The sequence below is a fragment of the Sprattus sprattus genome, assembly GCF_963457725.1.
Source record: "Sprattus sprattus genome assembly, chromosome: 7".
Lineage (NCBI taxonomy): Eukaryota > Metazoa > Chordata > Actinopteri > Clupeiformes > Clupeidae > Sprattus > Sprattus sprattus.
Window position 1 is genome coordinate 35,160,977 of NC_137926.1, and position 20,645 is coordinate 35,181,621.

A 20,645-nucleotide genomic window follows, 5' to 3' on the forward strand; every position below is an offset into this window, starting at 1 on the left:
TTTCATATTTAAGATCGGCTAACTATAAATGTGCTAGTCTTTTTATTTAGATAGAATGAGTTGTTAGTAAATGGCAGTGCATATTCATACTATGTCTACATAGACTCAGGAACTTGAGTCAATTTAGGTGTGGCTACATATGCAAAGCTGTAATGCTATCAAACGTCCACAAGGGTTCGATGTTTCCGCGTTTATGCAACATTGTCTGCCAAGTGTGATAAATCCAAGTGCACTGGCGCCCTGTTAATTAAATAAAATAAATGGTTTGTCGATCATTTTAATTTGCCTGTTAGTGATATGGGAAAAGCTAGTATTGTTTGCCATCTGCTGAGGTACGCCATTGCGTTTTCATATCCTTAAGGCCTGTTTACTGATAAAATCATTTGGTGGTTATTTGTGTGGAGCCCAGTGTTCCTATGTGCCAAATTCCTATTGCACATTGCTTTGTTTGCACGAAAAATGTCGTCTGAGTTGAAAGCCTAAATAAAGTAATCTTCTGAGGTCTGTTGACACTGCTCTCGACCTTATGAAGGATTTCAAGACTTGAACATTCTCAATCTTTAAATGATAGCTATGATCACATAAATACATTGTGAATATAATACAATTTTCCTTTTAAGTTTGTATTCGTTACACATGTCAACCGTGGTTGTCACCTCAATACATTAACGGTATGCTACTTCGAATCAGATTCGTCTGTTTTACAAATTTATTGCCATGAAACTCCTATTCATTTCCCATAATTGATTACCTCCCATGGTTTTAACCTCGCCCAATAGCCAAATGCTTTTAAACATAGTGAGCGCCTTGAAACCACTCGCAGCTTGTGTATAGAGGATCCATTATTCTCCTCCAGCTATATGTGCTGTTGCAGGACTGAAAGTGCCTGAGGCCCAGTTGTCCTATTGGTTGACACGACTGGGGCTGCCTCCACAGCAGATAGCCCGGTATTGTTGTCGTCTAAATGGGATCATGAGTGTCTAAAAGGTGTCGCAGAGTGAACTGAAAATCATTTTCACAAGTGGATGATTACCCCTGCCACATGTTAACAGAACTCCCCCAGAATGGCCCAAATTTCACAGACTGAATTCGTTGCTCTTTCAACCTTGACAGGGGGCTTTTCTCTCTCTCCTCCTTGTAACTCGTCTCCCTTGCTAAAGTATGTCATCTGCCCACCCCACCCCACATATACAAACACCTCGCTCACTCTCTCTTCCCCTCTCTCTCGTCCTTTTTTAATTTCGTAAGTGGAGGATTTATTAGTGTCTTCCTTACTCGATAACTGTTTTTGTGCTTGTAAATTGATTGGAAAGAATGCAGCCACCTGAGCCATAAGGCTACATCAAGAAGTAATAGATGCCCTGAGGATCTAAATGTATTTATTGTTTTATTTTATAAGTCTAGTTTGATTTCCTCTTGAGCCATTATTTCGTTGATTTGTTTTTTTATTTGTCATTTAAAGACCCGCAAATCTAACCATCGTGTTTTATTTTTTTCAAAATATCTATTCAGTGTTATTTTGGGGACTAAATTACATCTGAGCTTACTTGTCCTTTTTGTCGAATCTAGAAGCCGTTTTGATAACTAGCCTATGCAACGATGGAACGAATTTATACTCCATATGAGTGGATATCTGTTTTATCTTACGGTGCACCTATATTTATATAGTCCAGGCAAAATAGAGTTTTACGACAGACTTATTGTAAAATTATTTTTTTCAGCATAGATCATTTCTATGAGGTGTCCAGAACAACATACTTAAAGTCCTAAGAAATCCAAGTTGAGGAAATATGTTTAATTCTCATCAATCTGAGATGTGTGCTAATAATGCATGGTAAAAATATGCCCCAAAAATGTAATTTTTTCCTTTTCCCCATCAAAATGAAACTTTACACAATGAAAGTACCCATGAAAGTAAACATTTTTGTATTACAAGCTTCTTTTGAAATTAATTTGAATATGCACATGAGCTCCACACTTATTGAATATGTCCATAGGCAGAAACACCATTCATATGTATGACAAATACATCGGCCCAATCTTCATCCTATCATTCTTCTGCCAATGGGAGATGGCAATGTTACTTTTCGACTGGCCTCACCTGAAAACTGCCTGGCTTGGTAATACCTGCCAGGGGTGCAATCAGGACATATTCAAAAAGTCTGACGCTCATGTTCATATTCAAATTCATTTCAAAGAAACTTGTAATACAAAAAAGTTATTTTATGTATACTTTTACTATGTAAAGTTTTATTGTGGTAGGAGTAAAGGAAAAAATTAAGCCTATTGGGTGTATTTTGGGCATATTCGATTAGTGTATAGCTAATTTGCATATTAAAATTCATTTTCAAAGAAACTTGTAATACAAAAAATTGGGTACTTTCATTGTGTAAAGTTTTATTTTGATAGGAGTAAAGGAAAAAAATACATTTTTGAGGTGTATTTTTGCCATTCAGTATTAGTAGGATTTCTTAGGACTTTTAGTATGTTGTTTTGGACACCTCATAGAAATTATCTATGCTGATAAAAATTCTTTTACAATTAATTCTATTTTTGGCTCCTAAAAGGGCTATTTTGCCTGGACGAATATCTCTCCAATAATGTATCTGTTGGGGATCAGGCTAATCGGTCATAATATCAGACTTTCCGCCGAACACACATAACGCATGTCAATAATTAGTATCTAGCAGTTTTTAATAACAACTTTGCACTTCTTTTCAGATATTTGTATGCACTGGGCCAACGAGTGTGGAAGCGGTGGAAAAGGCGATATTTTGTCCTTGTACAGGTAAACTGGTTTTCTGTCATTATGCGTAACACGTAGGCCTGCGCTGACTAACATCACCTCTTTGTTCGCTTATGGAACTGTCGCAGGCATGTATAAAGGCTAACTGTTTCTTGGCTTTTGGTTTTAACAGTCTCCTAATATACATTTCTGCTGTTTCTCCATCCATCCATCATCCACCGTACTGTCCTTGTTGTTTGAAACAGTCGATATTGACCTCTGGTAAATGTTTGGGTCCAGTCATCTCTACTGATTTGTCCTAGGTCAGTCAGTACACGTTCGCTATGTGTAGTTACCGGGAGAAGAAGTCTGAGCCACAGGAACTCATGCAGCTGGAGGGCTATACGGTTGACTATTCCGATCCACAACCAGGTGTGTGCATTATTTTCCATTTGTGTGGATTATTTTTAGAAAAACGAAAAGTAAAGAAGAGTTATCCCGAAAAAAATCCAGGGCCATTGAGTGTGGTTGGAGTGGACTTGCTACACGCTAAAATGTATTAGGCCTTCCAAAATATTGAGATGTGTTAACAATCTCACATATCCCCTCTTTCTCTCTAACACACTTTCTGTCTTCCACTGTCCTCATTCAGAAAGCCCCACTGCCATTCAAAACCAACATCTAGGCCTATGTAATATCAAAGTAAAACAACATCTAGGCCTATGTAATATCAAAGTAAAACAACATCTAGGCCTATGTATTATCAAAGTAAAACAACATCTAGGCCTATGTAATATCAAAGTAAAACAACATCTAGGCCTATGTAATATCAAAGTAAAACAACATCTAGGCCTATGTAATATCAAAGTAAAACAACATCTAGGCCTATGTAATATCAAAGTAAAACAACATCTAGGCCTATGTAATATCAAAGTAAAACAACATCTAGGCCTATGTAATATCAAAGTAAAACAACATCTAGGCCTATGTAATATCAAAGTAAAACAACATCTAGGCCTATGTAATATCAAAGTAAAACAACATCTAGGCCTATGTAATATCAAAGTAAAACAACATCTAGGCCTATGTAATATCAAAGTAAAACAACATCTAGGCCTATGTATTATCAAAGTAAAACAACATCTAGGCCTATGTATTATCAAAGTAAAACAACATCTAGGCCTATGTAATATCAAAGTAAAACAACATCTAGGCCTATGTATTATCAAAGTAAAACAACATCTAGGCCTATGTAATATCAAAGTAAAACAACATATAGGCCTATGTTTTATCTAAGTAAAACAACAACTAGGCCTATGTATTATCAAAGTAAAACCACATCTTGGCCTATGTTATATCAAAGTAAAGCATCGGTTCCATAGAGTAGGATGCAGACTAACACATACTGCTAATGCAAGAGGGTTAAAGCATTATAGATTTCTTATTTGGATTCACTTTATCGCTCTTTTAAGTGTATAATGTATAAAATATTATTCTTTTGCTTGGTTACAATTAAGCTGGAGTTTGTGTAACTTCCTGGAAATCCCTTTATCTATAAAGTGTTTAAGTTGGTTTGTGGCAAGGTCATGCACGTGTGTGTGAAGCTGCCTTGTCTTGCAGCAGGCTATGTGCCACCAGGGGAGGAACCAGGCAATCCCAAGTGTAACTTTGCAGCTAGGAGAGGAAACAACTTGTTGAAATGTTTATATTGTCTGATTCAGAATCGACCATTGACAAACCTGTAGACCTCGAATTTTTTTTAGACGAATCTCTAAATGTATCATATATCATATCATATCATATGTCATGTCATGTCATGTCATGTCATATATCATATATCATATCATAATATATAATATCATTTCATATCATGTCATGTCATATATCATATATCATATCATATCATATCATATCATATCATATCATATCATATCATATATCATATCATATCATATCATATCATATCATATCATATCATATCATATCATATCATATCATATCATATCATATCATATCATATCATATCATATCATATCATATCATATCATATCATATCATATCATATCATATCATATCATATCAATCATATCATGTGTTGGATTGGTGTAACTTGTCCTACATTTGAACGTCTACATGGTTGTTTCCAGGTCTGCAGGGCGGGCGCATGTTCTTCAGTGCAGTCAAAGAGGGCGACCAGGTGGTGTTCGCCAGTGACGATGAACAAGATCGGGTGCTGTGGGTACAGGCCATGTACCGTGCCACGGGGCAATCCTACAAGCCCATGCCCCCCGCTCAGAACCAGCGGCAGAACTGCCGTAGAGGAGGGCAGCAGAGGGACGCGCCCATCTCCCTACTCAGTAGGTTCTGAATCAGCTCTGGGTCAGACCAACCTGCATTCCACCATCTATCTGAACTATCTGGAACCTCTAATACTTCTGAAGGGTTTGGCATTTCTTTTCTGAGTTGGTGAGGTCTTACTATATACTTACTATATACTTATACTTTTAGTGAATAAGAGTAAGTGTCATTTGGAAATGTAATCAGGTTTTTATGTTTGTTTTTGTCATTCAGTTCTGATGATTGTCTGTGAAAGGGTCTTATTTCCACTCAGCTGGAAGTCATGCCCAGGTGTGGTCACGGGTAGAGAGGGGAGCGTGCCCCTCTCAGTGCCATGTGCAATAGTGAACAGTCAAAGGAAGACATCAGAATAAGGCTGAAGAAATGAGCTCCCATACACTTGAACACTCTTGCATTAGCTGCTGTAGATGTGTATGGGTAAGAGCTGTTGAAAGTTATTCAAAGGTTAACAATGTATGTCTTTCTGTTAGAACTCCTGAATATAAAACTACTGCCTACTAAATAAGGCTTCTGCAAAGTTCTATTTGGAATGTTCAACTTTGCTGTCTTCTTGCCCTGTCTTTGCTGATAAGAGACTTTTCCATGAGAATGGAAGCACGCTTTGTAAATATTGATTGGTTAAGGACGGAGACAAGCGGCCCTTGAGCGTGTGCACTGAAGTGCAACTGACTCCAAATCTCAGGCATCTGCCCTAACCATCCCCATCAGTGCTCCCCCCCCCCCCCCCCCCCACTACACACACACACACACACACACACAATCTTTTTATTTCTCAAAGTCTCTTATTGTTCTGGTTTGGTTGAACTGGACAGTTTTGTTTATGAAATTGTTGTGGTTACAGTGCTGGCAACCTCTGCTTACTGGGAAATTGCAGCTGCTTTTCAAAATGACAAAAGTTTATTGGTCATAACAAAGTTAACCTACAACTTACTACATCCACTCTCTGCTAGACACACACACACACACACACACACACACACACGCACGCACACACATTTATATATACATAGAAGGTTTGGACAAGCATGGGTCTTAAAAGAATTAAAGCTCTGAGGGTAAATTCAAAGTTGTGTTCCATGACGTGGAGTCATGTGAAGTCTTGTCTCTCTGTGTTGATGTCCTAAGACATGTTTGAAATGCTCCCTGAGCTTCTCCTGTCCAAAGCCCTCAGCCTCTCACAGCACCACTGCACTTTCAGACTCTAAAAGATGATGAACTCAACATGAACACTTCTGACAGGATGCCAAATCTCACATGGGGAATGGTGTGTGTGTGTGTGTGTGTGTGTGTGTGTGTGTGTGTGTGTGTGTGTGTGTGTGTGTGTGTGTGTGTGCGGGCGGCTGGTCCCCTTGTCCGTCCTCATCTTGCTCTAGCAGGGAGCGGGAGCTTCACTGAAAGCACTGTTAGTGATCCAGCAGCTCTCTTACCTGCACCGGGGCCCCGCCGGCACTCGATAAGCTGTCATACTCACCCTTCCACCTGAGCACTGCTTGTCACATGGATATGACAGCTGCTGTGACAATGGAGATGGAGATGGAGCTCGTCTGGGCTGGGATACGCATCTTGTGGAAATAACTCCACCCTTCCCTCCATGTAGAAGAAAGACAGACACGCACACGCACACACACACACACACACGCACACACACACACACACACACACACACACACACACACACACACACAGACACAGACACACACACACACACACACACACACACACTCACAAATCCTCACATGCTACCCCACCTTCGCCTCGCCGCCCTGTTTTCTTCATCAGTGGATAATAAGTGGAAGTTAAGGATGACACGGATCAATATGGCTCCTCAGTCTGCCTGGACTTCTCAGATCAATACCACACTCTCGCCTCTCTATTATTGCTTTTAATCTATATCCCTTTTGTCTCGTTTCTGAGCCACAGCGTCTTAGTCCCATTCTTTTTGTGTGTGTTCCATATTCAGTCCATCCCCTTTCTCCAAATGACATTAAGGAGGCAATGCGTTTGTAGTAATGAATGTAAAATGACCTACATCGGAATTAAAAGGGGGACAAAGGAGTCGCGGGGCTATCGGCCAGCCACTCTTGTCAGGAGGGAGGGGGAGCGACGTGGCCCGAGAGAGAAAGAGAGCCAAAGCGCTGCGAGTCGTTCCTTGATTGGAGGATTGCACTTCTGCCACCCTTTTGCGTACAAAGTGACAGTCGGAGGAACTAACAAATGCCCCAGCGCTCCCGGGCAGACAGCCAGGCTTTTCTCCGTCTGCATCAGTGTCCACACACTCAGTGCTACGCCCGAAATGGCAGCGCTAATAAAACCGATCACTAATGCTCGTCTCGGCTTGGCGCCGTGGGCCACAGAGGCGTCGCAGGATGCACTTCTAAAGCCACGCTCCTTTTGTGGTGGCTGTCATGTCGGGACGGTCCTCCCTGAAATCTGCATCCAGAGCGCACAGAAAAGGGAGGTTAGGCCTTTTCATGTGCTCTCACCCCTGCCCCCCCTCCCCTCGCCGCAAGCAGCCCGTTTGGAGGACATGCGTGAAAAGACTGGAAATGAACTTGAACACACTTTCAGCGCTCTCTCTCTTTCTCCTCGCCCTCCTTTCTCCTCCTTTTTCCTGAGTGACCTTACCCTATTTGTGTCTCTCCCATAATGTATGTTATTCGTCCTTGACGTCCTCGGCGTCTTTTCCTTACCTCCTTTCACTGCCATTAACTTGCTTTTTACACAACATGGACACATGGAAACATTCACTTGCTCTTTACACAACATGGACACACAGAAACATTCACTTGCTCTTTACACAACATGGACACCCAGAAACATTCACTTGCTTTTTACACAACATGGACACACAGAAACATTCACTTGCTCTTTACACAACATGGACACCCAGAAACATTCACTTGCTCTTTACACAACATGGACACCCAGAAACATTCACTTGCTCTTTACACAACATAGACACCCAGAAACATTCACTTGCTCTTTACACAAGATGGACACCCAGAAACATTCACTTGCTCTTTACACAAGATGGACACCCAGAAACATTCACTTGCTCTTTACACAACTTGGACACCCAGAAACATTCACTTGCTCTTTACACAAGATGGACACCCAGAAACATTCACTTGCTCTTTACACAACTTGGACACACAGAAACATTCACTTGCTCTTTACACAACATAGACACCCAGAAACATTCACTTGCTCTTTACACAACATGGACACCCAGAAACATTCACTTGCTCTTTACACAACATGGACACACAGAAACAAAGATGCAGCAGGACTGGAATATGCTTACGCACCTCAGCATTCATGGAATCACTCTTTCACGCAAATAATCATTCATGTGTCAAGGTTGAGGTTTCTCTCAAGTCACTATCAGATACTTTGTGTCGCCCATGTTCAAGTATGGTGAATAACATTTATTTGTATGTCAAGGGAAGGTTTTGAGTATTGAGTTAATTCTGGTATATTGCATGGTAAACATCCATGTGTTACTCACTGTGTTTGACAGTTTCTTGTGTGTTGTGAAACGTGGGAACTCTGATGTGGAAACAGAATACCACAGGGTAGCCAAAAGAGATGACAGCCAAACACAGAGGAGAGAGAAGATGCAGATATCTTGAGCCGCCACCTCGTTCACATAAAGCGTGTTCAGCCATGTCTGTTCATGGCAGAATGACTTAGGTGAAGTGGAAGTGAGGTGTTCAACTTCTTTAAGTAGGACTGGGTTTGCATGGGTTTAAATTCTTTGTGTGAGTTGGAGTGATTGGCAGGTTGGTCTCCCCTGTGTAAATTAAATGTAATGGTTGCCTCTCTTGGCTGTTACTGAGCATCCCTCTCTTTTCCCTCTCTCTCTCCCTCTCTTTCTCCCTCTCTCTCTCTCTCTTTCTCTCTCCCTCTCTCCTTCTCTTTCCCTTTCTCTCTCTCTCTCTTTGTCTCTCTCTCTCTGTCTCTCTCTCTCTCTCTCCCAGGCCTGGAGCGGACACAGAGGCAGGGGGTGGAGGAGCTGATCTCAGCGGCTCCTTGTCTTTTGGACCACACCAGCCTGTTTCGCCTGCTGCAGAAGCACACATTAACCCACCGCATGAATGACTCCTTCTCCTGCCTGGTGAGAGTGTGTGTGTCTGTGTGTCTGTGTGTGTGGGGCTGTGCTTCTGATGTACGATTTCCAATCATCTTTGTGGTAAATGTTGAAAATATTTGTACTGTCAAGAGTTAGAGGTTGTAACGGTTGGGATGCACATAGCCTAAGGATGTTGAGAGTGCTGCATACACACAGAGAGATGAACGAGTGGCATTCACCTTTGTGTCTTTCTATCTGTAGGTCTACCTGTACCTTCTGTCATCCTAAAAGGCCATTAGAAAGGAGATTGTCTGCCTGTAAACCTCCATTGTGGGGGGTGGGCCTTTGTTTGAGTGTGTGTGTAGACAGCGAGGCCCACATCAGTCCAACAAGTAAGCAACAAAGGCTTGCTTAATGAGGTCGCTTTCCCATGCTGCTCAGGTTGAAGACATCTGTGCAGGAGAGAGAGAGAGAGAGAGAGAGAGAGAGAGAGAGAGAGAGAGAGAGAGAGAGAGAGAGAGAGAGAGAGAGAGAGAGAGAGAGAGAGAGAGAGAGAGAGAGAGAGAGAGAGAGAGAGAGAGAGAGAGAGAGAGAGAGAGAGAGAGAGAGAGAGAGAGAGAGAGAGAGAGAGAGAGAGAGTTCTGTTCATAGAAAAGGGCGGGGGGAGGATTAAAAGATAACCATTAGTTCTCAACAGTCAGGGTCCTCTTAATATCTGCAAATCAGTAGTTACACATGGACACAAGGAACTCATACTTAAGACCACCACTCTGAATATACTGTTCTTTCTTACTATGGAAGACTGTTCTTAATGTGCCATTTATCAGACCAATAAAACATTAATACACGTAGAGATGCTGTTCAGTTTGAGAAATATGATCAGATCTCTTTTTGTTTAAGGTATTGGATGGAGGGATTATGTCCATTGAACTGTGGGTGATGTGAATACCAATATTTAGCCTCCTCAAAAATGTTTAGCCACAGGAGACCCCTCAAGGCATTTGGAGGAGTAGGCACGCTTGCATGTATGTATGGATGTATGTATGTGTGTTTGTATGTGTGTGTGTTGTGTGTGGGTGTGTGTGCATGTTTTTGAAAGCACAGCCGGGTGAGCATTTGTATATATCCATTCTACGGATGGGAGCCCAATGAAAGCACCATATGTCCACACCTACCCTCACGCTAGACACACACACACGCGCGTGCACACACACACACACACACACACACACACACACACACACACACACACATATGCATGCTGTCAAATGAAAGACTGGGATTACCAGTCATGCCTTCCCCTGATATAATCACACCCCCACCCCATCTCCTATAATGACGCGTAAGAGCTGCCCCACACACCTCTGTCTCTGTCAGCCGACACTCTCTCAATTAAAGAGTGGAGCGTTAGTGGCACACCTCAGTGCTGGAGGGGAGTGAGGAGCACTGTATTAGCCCTTAATCAGGGGTCCTCTGGACCATCTCAAGGGGTGGGTGGAGGCCCCATTCAGGGTCAAGCAGCCCCTCGAAGCATGTGGAAGGCTCAACTTTGAACTGAATCTTCTGGCAGTAGTACGCTAAACCAAAACCATTAAGACATCATAGAGTTTTAATGCACACAATCTCATGTGAAGGGCTATAAGCTGATGCACGTTCAGCTTGACCTGGTGATTGCAATATGTTCCTTGTGAGTGAGTGAGTGAGTGTGTGTGTGTCTGTGTGTGTGTGTGTGTGTGTGTGTGTGTGTGTGTGTGTGTGTGTGTGTGTGTGTGTGTGCCCGCATGCACAGGCACTTGTGTATATAAATATATAGAAACTTCTGAATGTACCCACTATGAAAGACCCTGTCAGCACATTGGACTAGGTTGGCGAGGAAGATAACGCGGCTCGTTAATGATTAATTGAGCGGTCATCACCGAGGCGTGAGCCAGCCATCTGTTTGTCACAGTGGAACATCTTGTCACATCCTGCCAGGCGCCAGGCTGATCCGCTCATCTTTTCATAGTGTGATATTTATAGAGCCAAGTGAAAAAAGACAAGACAAAGAAATGAAAATTAGAAATCGAATAATTGTTTGTCAAAAGAAATGTATTAAACAAAAATGACATTCAAAAAGAGGAAAGGAGAATAACAAAGGGGATTTGTAAATCATTTTTTTAGGGAGAATTGTCTTTTATTCTTCATTGAGAAAATAGAGAGGGGTTTTTCCTGTAACGGAGTTGAGTATAGGGATATGAAAATTTGCTTGGAGGGACAGTAAAAGAAATGTGATTCCCATATAGTTTAGACATAGCTTTGCTGGGTTTAGAGACAGAAGGGTAAGAGGAGGCAAAAGAAGCGAGAGCTGATCAGTTCTGTTAGTTTGAGTGTAGGGTGTTTACAGGGTGGGTTAAGATCATTTACACTTCGGAGAGCCGAAGAAATGAAGTTACAAATTCCACGTTATTGCAAGAGAGGTTGGAGTGCGCTGGTGGGTCCTCGTGAGACAGCTGGCTCCACTGTGCCCCTCCTCCAGGATCATGGCCTCTCTTCAGGCATCTGGCTCCAGAGAAGTGTTAACTTGTTAGCATTCCTTCAGAGAAGCTTGGTAATTAAGTTTGTAAGATTCATACTTAATTTAGTTATCATCCAAGGCACACGTGAGCTAATGAATAGAGAGCATCCTCCCCAGCATAATGTGTGACAATTCTACCAATGAATGAATTGTTTGTGCTTAACCTTGGACTCGTATTTGTACATTTTTTGATGTTGATGTTTTTTTCTTTTTTTCTAAGCTATTTTATGCCTTTTCTCTGATTATCAGTTCAAAGTACGTAAAGAATTATTATGACCTTGCTGTCATGCATAGGTTTTACAATCACAGAAAATATTTTGCTGTGTTACATTTAGTTTGGAATATGAATAGTTTGGGCTGTTGGCACTGTTTGAACCCAATGGTTCCTTTCTGTGTGTGTTTGTAGGGATGATTCAGCCCAGGCCAGGTGTTTGAACCCAATGGTTCCTTTCTGTGTGTGTTTGTAGGGATGATTCAGCCCAGGCCAGGTGTTTGAGCCCAATGGTTCCTGTCTGTGTGTGTTTGTAGGGATGATTCAGCCCAGGCCAGGTGTTTGAGCCCAATGGTTCCTTTCTGTGTGTGTTTTTAGGGATGGTTCAGCCCAGGCCAGGTGTTTGGGCCCAATGGTTCCTGTCTGTGTGTGTTTGTAGGGATGATTCAGCCCAGGCCAGGTGTTTGAGCCCAATGGTTCCTGTCTGTGTGTGTTTGTAGGGATGGTTCAGCCCGGGCCAGGTGTTTGTGTTGGATGAGTACTGTGCCCGCTACGGAGTCCGAGGCTGCCAACGCCACCTCTGCTACCTGAAAGACCTTCTGGAGTTCATGGAGAACAACGCCATGGTGGACCCCACCCTTCTTCACTACAGCTATGCCTTCTGTGCCTCCCATGTGCATGGGAACAGGTAATTTACCACACCACTCACTATTATGGAATGGCCACTAAAGAAAGTGGAGTTTGTTTACAGCATGTTTACATCTGAAGTGTCTGGCACATGCACCTGTTTGCGGTTTGTTGAATAAATATTGAAGCTATATATATGTAATATCAATATATGCAATATAATATCAATTCACTACGAATCACATTCTCTGTTACTCAACTCAGTTGTCCTCTAAATGTATTGCGATGAGCACCGCATGACTCCAAGATAACTGATCAATTTACAGATTACATTGGCATCCTTGATCCGTGTCTGTTTCATAACGACACAAATCCATTGCATGGCATGGTTAAACAATTTCCTTTTTTCACATTTGTTAATTTCGCCTGACTAAAAGTGCTCTTTGAATGTCATAGCGAAATATTTGGATTGTTTAAAAAAATAGAGAGATGCCAGAGATATGTATAACAGAAATGTGAGGTACATTGAGAGCCATTCTGTGAGATTGCCATATTGTCAGCTGTCTCAGCACCGAGGCAGAGCGTGACTGACTGCTCTTCTCCTAAATTAGCATCTCACAGTTAGCTGAGAAGCAATTAAAGGCTAATTACATGAGATGTAAGGACTAGTGTGAAATGCTGCCCGCTTTGGTCCTTGTCTCCTCATGTTACACCAGCTAACGTCAGGTCAGGCAATATGTCTTGGAGTGTTCAATTAGCCATCAGTTATTCATGCTCCAATATACTCCTCCAATATACATTAGGTTACTTCAGATGTATCCTGCCTTTTCATATTTTTACTGTGTGAAAATGCAAGCTGAGGCGTATGGCATGTAACTGTATAGAAAGCTCAGCGAGGCAATGTAGGCAAGTGTAGTTGCTATCTTCACAGCATTCGAGAGATCGCGTGGCCCTTTCATGTCCTGGTACACGGCTGACTGATAACCTTGACCCCTGCTACTTCATCCATTTAAAATGGCTGACATGGACTTCATACAAAACTAGATTTGAGCTATGTTTGGAATGTCCCCTCAATCACCATGCCCTATGTAAAGAAATCAATTACAACACAGTAACGCTACTGTGGTGAAACTGCACACTTTCAGTAAAAAGAACATATTGCCGTTCCAAAGCAGAGGAAGTGACAGTTATCTAAGATGGCGTCTGTGTTTGTAAAATGTGGCTTTCATTTCATCACACATTTAGATTGTTTCCTTGATTTGCTTTTCTGTACACAAATTCAGATTAAGCCTACAGGAAGTATCATTAAAAAATTGTGGTTGACTGTTCTTAAGATGGTCAGACATTGTTAAGCCTAATTGCAAAGTTTCTGGCATTATTTAGGCATATCCAAGTGGTGACTGATGTAAACGAACAAATGTCCAGTCATTTTCTGTAGTCCTTTCACCTTGCAATAAATTGTAGAATACTTGAAATTTGCAGTGTACACCGTCTTTACATGTGCGGAACACATGGAGATTTATTGTGCACTGTATTAGTCCTCCGAACCCTAACACCTGATCCAAGAGCATTAGTGCTCCTAACTGTCAGTAGACTGTCAATGACATTATATTGGTAGACTATTAGACCAACAGAGCATTATACTATACATCATCGATCATTCTTTAGTTTTATTTGGTCAGATAAAAACATAATGTTGAACGAAATGAAGACTTTGAATGGCATTATTTTCAGTAAAAGAAAATTCCATGAAGGATTTAACACTTTTCACACAGTGGCATAAATTGTGGAATTTAAATAGTTTCTCTTATAAACTAAATGGGCTGTGGCCATGATCTCTATGTGAACAATAGAATTTATAACATGATTCACAATATGATTGCATTTTCTGCCAAATTCTGGGTTGGTTTGTATTCGTATAATTGTTTTCATTTATTAATATCTTTTGTGTCCAAATATGAAATGTGTAAGTCATATTTTTTCAATTTCAGACACACATTCAATCACATATGCAATGAGCTGCAGTGCAGCTTGTCTGCCTGTTGGATTTGTCCTCGCTGTCCCACATGCACATTGTCCTCTTGAAACCATTAGTTGTCCACTTAGAGAAAATCAGCCCTATTTGACTCGCTCCATGTTAAATACACACGGATGTGCTGTCTCTTTTTGCTGGCTAATCTAACCAATTAGGGCTGGTAATGATTAGCCTCTCCAGCTAATCACCATGTATAAATGAGGGAAATTACTGGAACTGGCTTTTTGTCAGTCAGAGCTGTCATTTGAATAATTAATGTCTATTCAGGGCTGCTGTTAGTACTGTGAGGTCTCTCTGGGAGGGAATTGAAGGCCAAACTACTTGTGCAGAGAAGTGGCATCATTGTACTGTTGCCCTTTACATTGAATTGTAGAATGCAGTTATATTGGAAGTGTAGTGGTAACTTGAGAACTCCGAGTGTGGGGTGTTGGGCATATTTTGGATGGGATCATATTCTCTGGATTCTCTGATATTGCCTGGATTGACAGATAATTGTGTAGGCGATTTGGAATACATGGTTGTAACTTTTCTGAAGCTTTGGAGGAATAGAAATAGAAATAGATTTTTTTTTGTTGATTGAATTGTCTCTATCATGCCAGACAACCTCTTGACACATTTGATTTGATGAGCACTGCTATACACTGACATGTTAAGTGTGGATTCAGGCTTGATGACCACGGTGGACATGTGCAGGTGTGTCTTCTGTCCGGGTGGACAGGTGTGTGTGTGTTGATGGGTGCCGGCAGGCGAATGTGCCAGCTCTATGGGTTTATGTTTCTGGTCAGGTCCTGGTGGAGAGTGACAGAAAAGACATAATCGCAGGCTCAAGTCCTTCTCACTTGTCACTTCCCATTCCAGCCGTTTCCCGACTGTCCGTCATGCATGGCCACCCCATGTGACAGCAGCGTTTTCCTCCTGTCTCCTCCCAGCCCCCCACCTCCTGCCTCCCATCCTGGGTCACCATCAGGTGCCTACTGAAATGTCTGCTCAGTCCACCCAACGAGAGCTCATCAACAGAATTCAATCCATCTCTGGTTCTAGCATCTTCTTTCCTCTCACACCTACACAGTCACAAACATACACCATGCTCATATGAATATGACATAACGCACGTATACGTATAACACGTATAACACACATATGAATATGACGTATAACACATATTAAGACACGTATGAATTTGACGTATAACACACATATAAATATGTCGTATATCACACATATGAATACACCCTGGTCCCTGGATCATGACTTCAGTTTCAAACGCAACACAAAAAAGAAACTAACATGCATTCATATTCATACACAATATACACACGATTAGGCTTGTGTGCTTTGTGGTGAGTGTTTCAGCTAAGGGCTAATGATCATTATGCGTAGTGCACATGGCAGCCTGTGATCTTACATGAAAATAGCTCCATTTGTGTTCTTAGGCGTTTCTTCTTCATCAAAACAACACTGCTTGATTTGATGCACCTGTTCCTTGAGTATCTGAGCCCACCAGGGTGAAGGGATATCCAGAGTATCCCTGTTCTCTTTATAGTCTACTGGTCCTTCTGCTAGGGCACAAAGAATGTAGCGCAGGAAAAAGTTGTGCAGTTAGGCCTGTCACTGTCTAATAGCATCGCCACCACTGTTTTCCAACATTGCTTGAGTTTAAATCCATTTAGATCAATATCTAAACCGAGTCACCATGACAACTGGCCCCTCCTTGAGCTGGCTAACCCCTGGTGAAGCGCTATACAGCGGGTCAGCATTTAGCTTGCCTCAAATGCGCTCGCTTCATTACCCCCCGACAAAGCGCTTAGCCCCGACATGCTGTCGGATCGCAGCAGACTCCCACACATGCAGCTGAGCATGAGCAGACCCCCACTCCGCTCACTCCGCTTCTCCTCAACCGCCACCATCCTGAAGGTCCAGCACTGCTCTCTGGCCAACACTGAGCTCAGAGGAGCCACTGGGATGGAGCTGGAGGCTGGGAAACAGAAGACTGCACGGGCTAAACTTACCAACTCCATGGCAGCATCTCAGTACTATGACCAATGGCCTCCATAAGGACCATCATGGTGTGTGCTTAAAATATTCTGGGATATAACCTTAGATCGAAATGTGTGGTACGGTTTTGAACTCATAATTCGTTATGAAATGACAGATAGCCCAGACAAGATTTCATTTTAAACTAGCCCCTTGATTGGGAAACGAACCGGAATATTTTATCACTGGATCAACAGGTTTTTGAATTTGTTTCGATTCAGCTGTTAACTGCTGGGTTAAGTGAGGTTTGGTGTGTTCACAGGCCTGAAACTGCTGGGGTTTAGTAAGGTTTGCAGGTGTTCACAGGCCTGAAACTGCTGGGTTTAGTGAGGTGTGACAAGTGCTATGAAATCGGCTGATTGATGCATCAACAGACACAGATAATTACTTTTTCTTAATTTGATTTTTGGGGAATTAACTTGGTGCAGTATGCTCATTGCTAGGTTCTGACTAATGAACTGAATATATCGGTTTCTTAGCATTTGTTTGTGGTTTTCCAGAGGTTACAAACCATAATCATAATAATGAATCATAATTCATCAGTAAGACATAGCATGCAGGATCCTAAAAGCATTGCAGGCTGAGACCAAGCGGTAACTAGTCCCTAGTCACTCCGTAGAGCTGGGTATGCCCTGTCCATATCTCATTTCATTCAGGTAAGTCCACATTTATACAATGTCACTTTTTGACAAAAGTATTTAATGTGCATTTAACAATATTTCACGTTCCAAACATCTGTTTGAGAGTTCAGAAAGATAGCCTATTTCCTGTGCTTATGGAGACAAGAACTCTAATGTAGAGCAGGCTTTGAGTTAGGTTAAATAGTAAATAGCTCAAAAAGGCCAACAGCAGCAGCGGCAGCACGACTGCCTGATCGTTGTGCTTCCAGTGTTTAATCCTGACTTCACTAACAATATCAGTTAGTTTTTTTAAATGCCATTCTTTACGGTAACTTATAACAGAAACAACATAAATGTTGCCAGATTGAGAGATAAATATTCAATTACATAGCTTTGTGATGGACTGCAGATAATTTCAATGGACCTATAATTGAAAGGTTATTGAAATGGTTATATGGCCACAAGTCAAGCACCATAGTGCGCCTCAAGGCCCACTTCTCGTATGAGTTGCTGTTCAGGCAATGCAGTCCATTCAGAAAGACCCTTTTTGAAGTTTTTTGTTAATTTATTAAAAATAAAAGACTGGAATATTCCAGTATTCAGACCCTTCACCTTTGGCAGCAATGACAGCCCCAAGCCTTCTTGGGAATGATCCTACAAGCTTGGCATACCTTTCTATTGGGAAGTTTCTCCCATTCTTCTTGGCAGAATTGTTCAAGCTCAACCAGGTTGAGTGGGGAGTGTTGGTGCACAGGCATTTTCAGGTTTCTCCAGAGAGGTCTGGACTCCTTCATAACCATCCAGTTACCCTGGCCAATGCATCATTATTTAGACAAATGTACAAACAAACTATCCAATAAGAATGCAATACACTTGACGATGTGTTTGCCAGAAAATCAATAAATATGCTAATGAATCAATGTAGAACACACACACTCACACAACCAGACGAACACATACACTTGTTCAATAAACATGCAGGAAAATAAGTATATGTAAACTGGTTAATTTGCCAATAATCCAAACAGTAAACCAATATACCAATGCTTATTTGCCTACATCAATATGCATGTGACAAAATCAATAACGTTGTAACTCAACCAATGTGTTTCCAAGAAAATCAATAGAAATGCTACCAAACCAGTTGCCAGGCAAACAAACCAATATATGTGATGCATAGCTAATTTAGTCTTGGTGCAATATAAGTGCATAATCACCAACACATATGCAACAAAACCATTGTAAGTAAACCAATATATGGGCCATTCTACCGAATTCGTGTAATATTCAGTCCCTCAACAATAAAAACTATTTACAAAACAATTAGGTATTTAGGCATATATATTTAATTAGAAAATGTTATGGTCTATATAAACCCAATGCATTACATGAGATAGTGATAAGCTAAATATATACAAAATCATCATTTATAGGGTACTTCTATTGGGAAGTAGCTGTCCCCAACCCTGACATCTAAATTTCAATGCCTTTAAATAACACTTTTCAATTTTTTCAGATTTTTTTCAATGATTTAATTTCAAAGATCTTTATGATTGGGTTGAAACAGAACTTGGAATATTTAGATTTATTGTGGGTTTAATTTTTAAATCAATTTACTATACTCAAAAAATCATGTCCCTAGTTTTCATGTCACTACCGAAACACAAGAGTTTTAGTCCATTGGCTGAGCCTGTGCTTTAGCCACGACTCTGCATTTTTGACCATGCAGTGAAACTGCATCTCTGTCCCTCATGGTTGAATGGTAAGTAGCTAAATCCCATAGTTTTTATATAAATGTGTTCCAAAGTCTGAAAATCGACGTGTAACCTTAAGAATTGTCACTACCGAAACGCATGTTTTCTTCAATTAAGTAAACCTTTTGGGGTTTCATGGAAAATCTTATGTTTGTATGTGTGTTCACCTCTTCAAAGATGTGTTTGCAAGCCGTGTGCTTGCTAGAATTCTTTATTTATGCTTAAAGTTAGCTAGAATTGTCACTACCGAAACAGTCACTACCGAAACATATGGTAGTGACCAGATGATTTCGGTAGTGACAAAATGAAATGGTAAGTAGTTCAATCCCATAATTTTTAAATAAATGTGTTGTGTGGACTAAAGGGCGGCCCAGAGCGCCTTTTGGAAGATTTTGGGAGAGAAATGAACATCCATCAGTCACTACCGAAACAGTGCAGTCACTACCGAAACAGTGCAGCACTACCGAAACACTGGATGTTTTGTAAAGAATTAAGTATATTGAGTAATCAACTAAAGTGTTATGATACTGATTGGATTAATGTATGTTAAATTTCATCAATCAACTACTCTGGAATCAATATGATCAGTATTTTGCATTTTACAAAGAAATATTGCACTAAGATTTTGATGAATTGTATAAATTGAACTTTTGGAAGAGGAAAAACATTCCAACACATTCTGAAAATATATTATAAAAATTTACTGTTCTTTTACTAGATATATGTACTTTAGATATGGTACAATATACATATGGACAAAGTTTTGGGAATAAAACATAAAAAAATTCAAAATATTTCCGACCTGACTTTGCACCAATTCGGTAGAATGGCCCATATATGCCATTAAACCATATAGGGAACCAACATACCAAAGCATTTATACAAAACCAGTAGACATATTTCCTGAACGGCTCCCCATACTGTGGTGCACTGGTACACACACACCAATACTACTATTGCTCAGCAGTAATCAGGGAACTATTGGAGTTCATGTACAGTGGGGAAAATAAGTATTTGAACCCCTGCCGATTTCGCAAGTTTGGCCACTTGCAAAGAAATGTGTGATCTAGAATTGTAATGGTAGGTGTATTTTAACAGTGAGAAACAGAATATCATCAAAAAAATCCAGAAAACGGCATTTTATAAGATTTATGACTTTATTTGCATTTGATGCAAAAAATAAGTATTTGAACCCTCAAGCAAACAGCAAGAATTCTGGCTCCCAATGGCCAGTTATGTGCCCAAGAAGCACACAGATTAGTCCTCATTAGGTCTAACAAGGTATACCTGATCTCAACTGGTGACCTGTATAAAGAAAACCTGTCCAAAGAATCATACTTCACACCTTCAACCTCACCACCATGGGCAAGACGAAAGAGTTTTCCAAGGACGTCAGAAATAAGATTGTAGACCTGCACAAGGCTGGAATGGGCTACAAAACCATTGGCAAGCAGCTTGGTGAGAAGCAGATAACTATTGGTGCAATTATTCATAAATGGAAGCAACACCAAACAACTGTCACTCGCTCTGCATGCAAGATATCCCCTCATGCAGTATCGGTGATCATCCGAAAGGTGCAGAATAACCCCAGAACTACACAGGGGGAGCTTGTGAATGATCTCAAAGTAGCTGGGACCACAGTCACCAAGAAAACC

The 20,645-nt window shown here is 41.1% G+C and overlaps 1 protein-coding gene across 1 annotated transcript in view; it reads left to right on the forward strand.

The window, feature by feature from the left end:
- The window catches only part of cadps2 (Ca++-dependent secretion activator 2), a 109,201-nt gene that overhangs the window by 33,735 nt on the left and 54,821 nt on the right, over positions 1-20,645 (forward strand). The window contains exons 7-11 of the mRNA XM_080841952.1: positions 2,722-2,788; positions 3,049-3,157; positions 4,873-5,082; positions 9,064-9,200; positions 12,421-12,608. Of these exons, the coding sequence (XP_080698078.1) occupies positions 2,722-2,788; positions 3,049-3,157; positions 4,873-5,082; positions 9,064-9,200; positions 12,421-12,608 (711 nt within the window). The remainder of the gene's footprint in view (positions 1-2,721; positions 2,789-3,048; positions 3,158-4,872; positions 5,083-9,063; positions 9,201-12,420; positions 12,609-20,645) is intronic.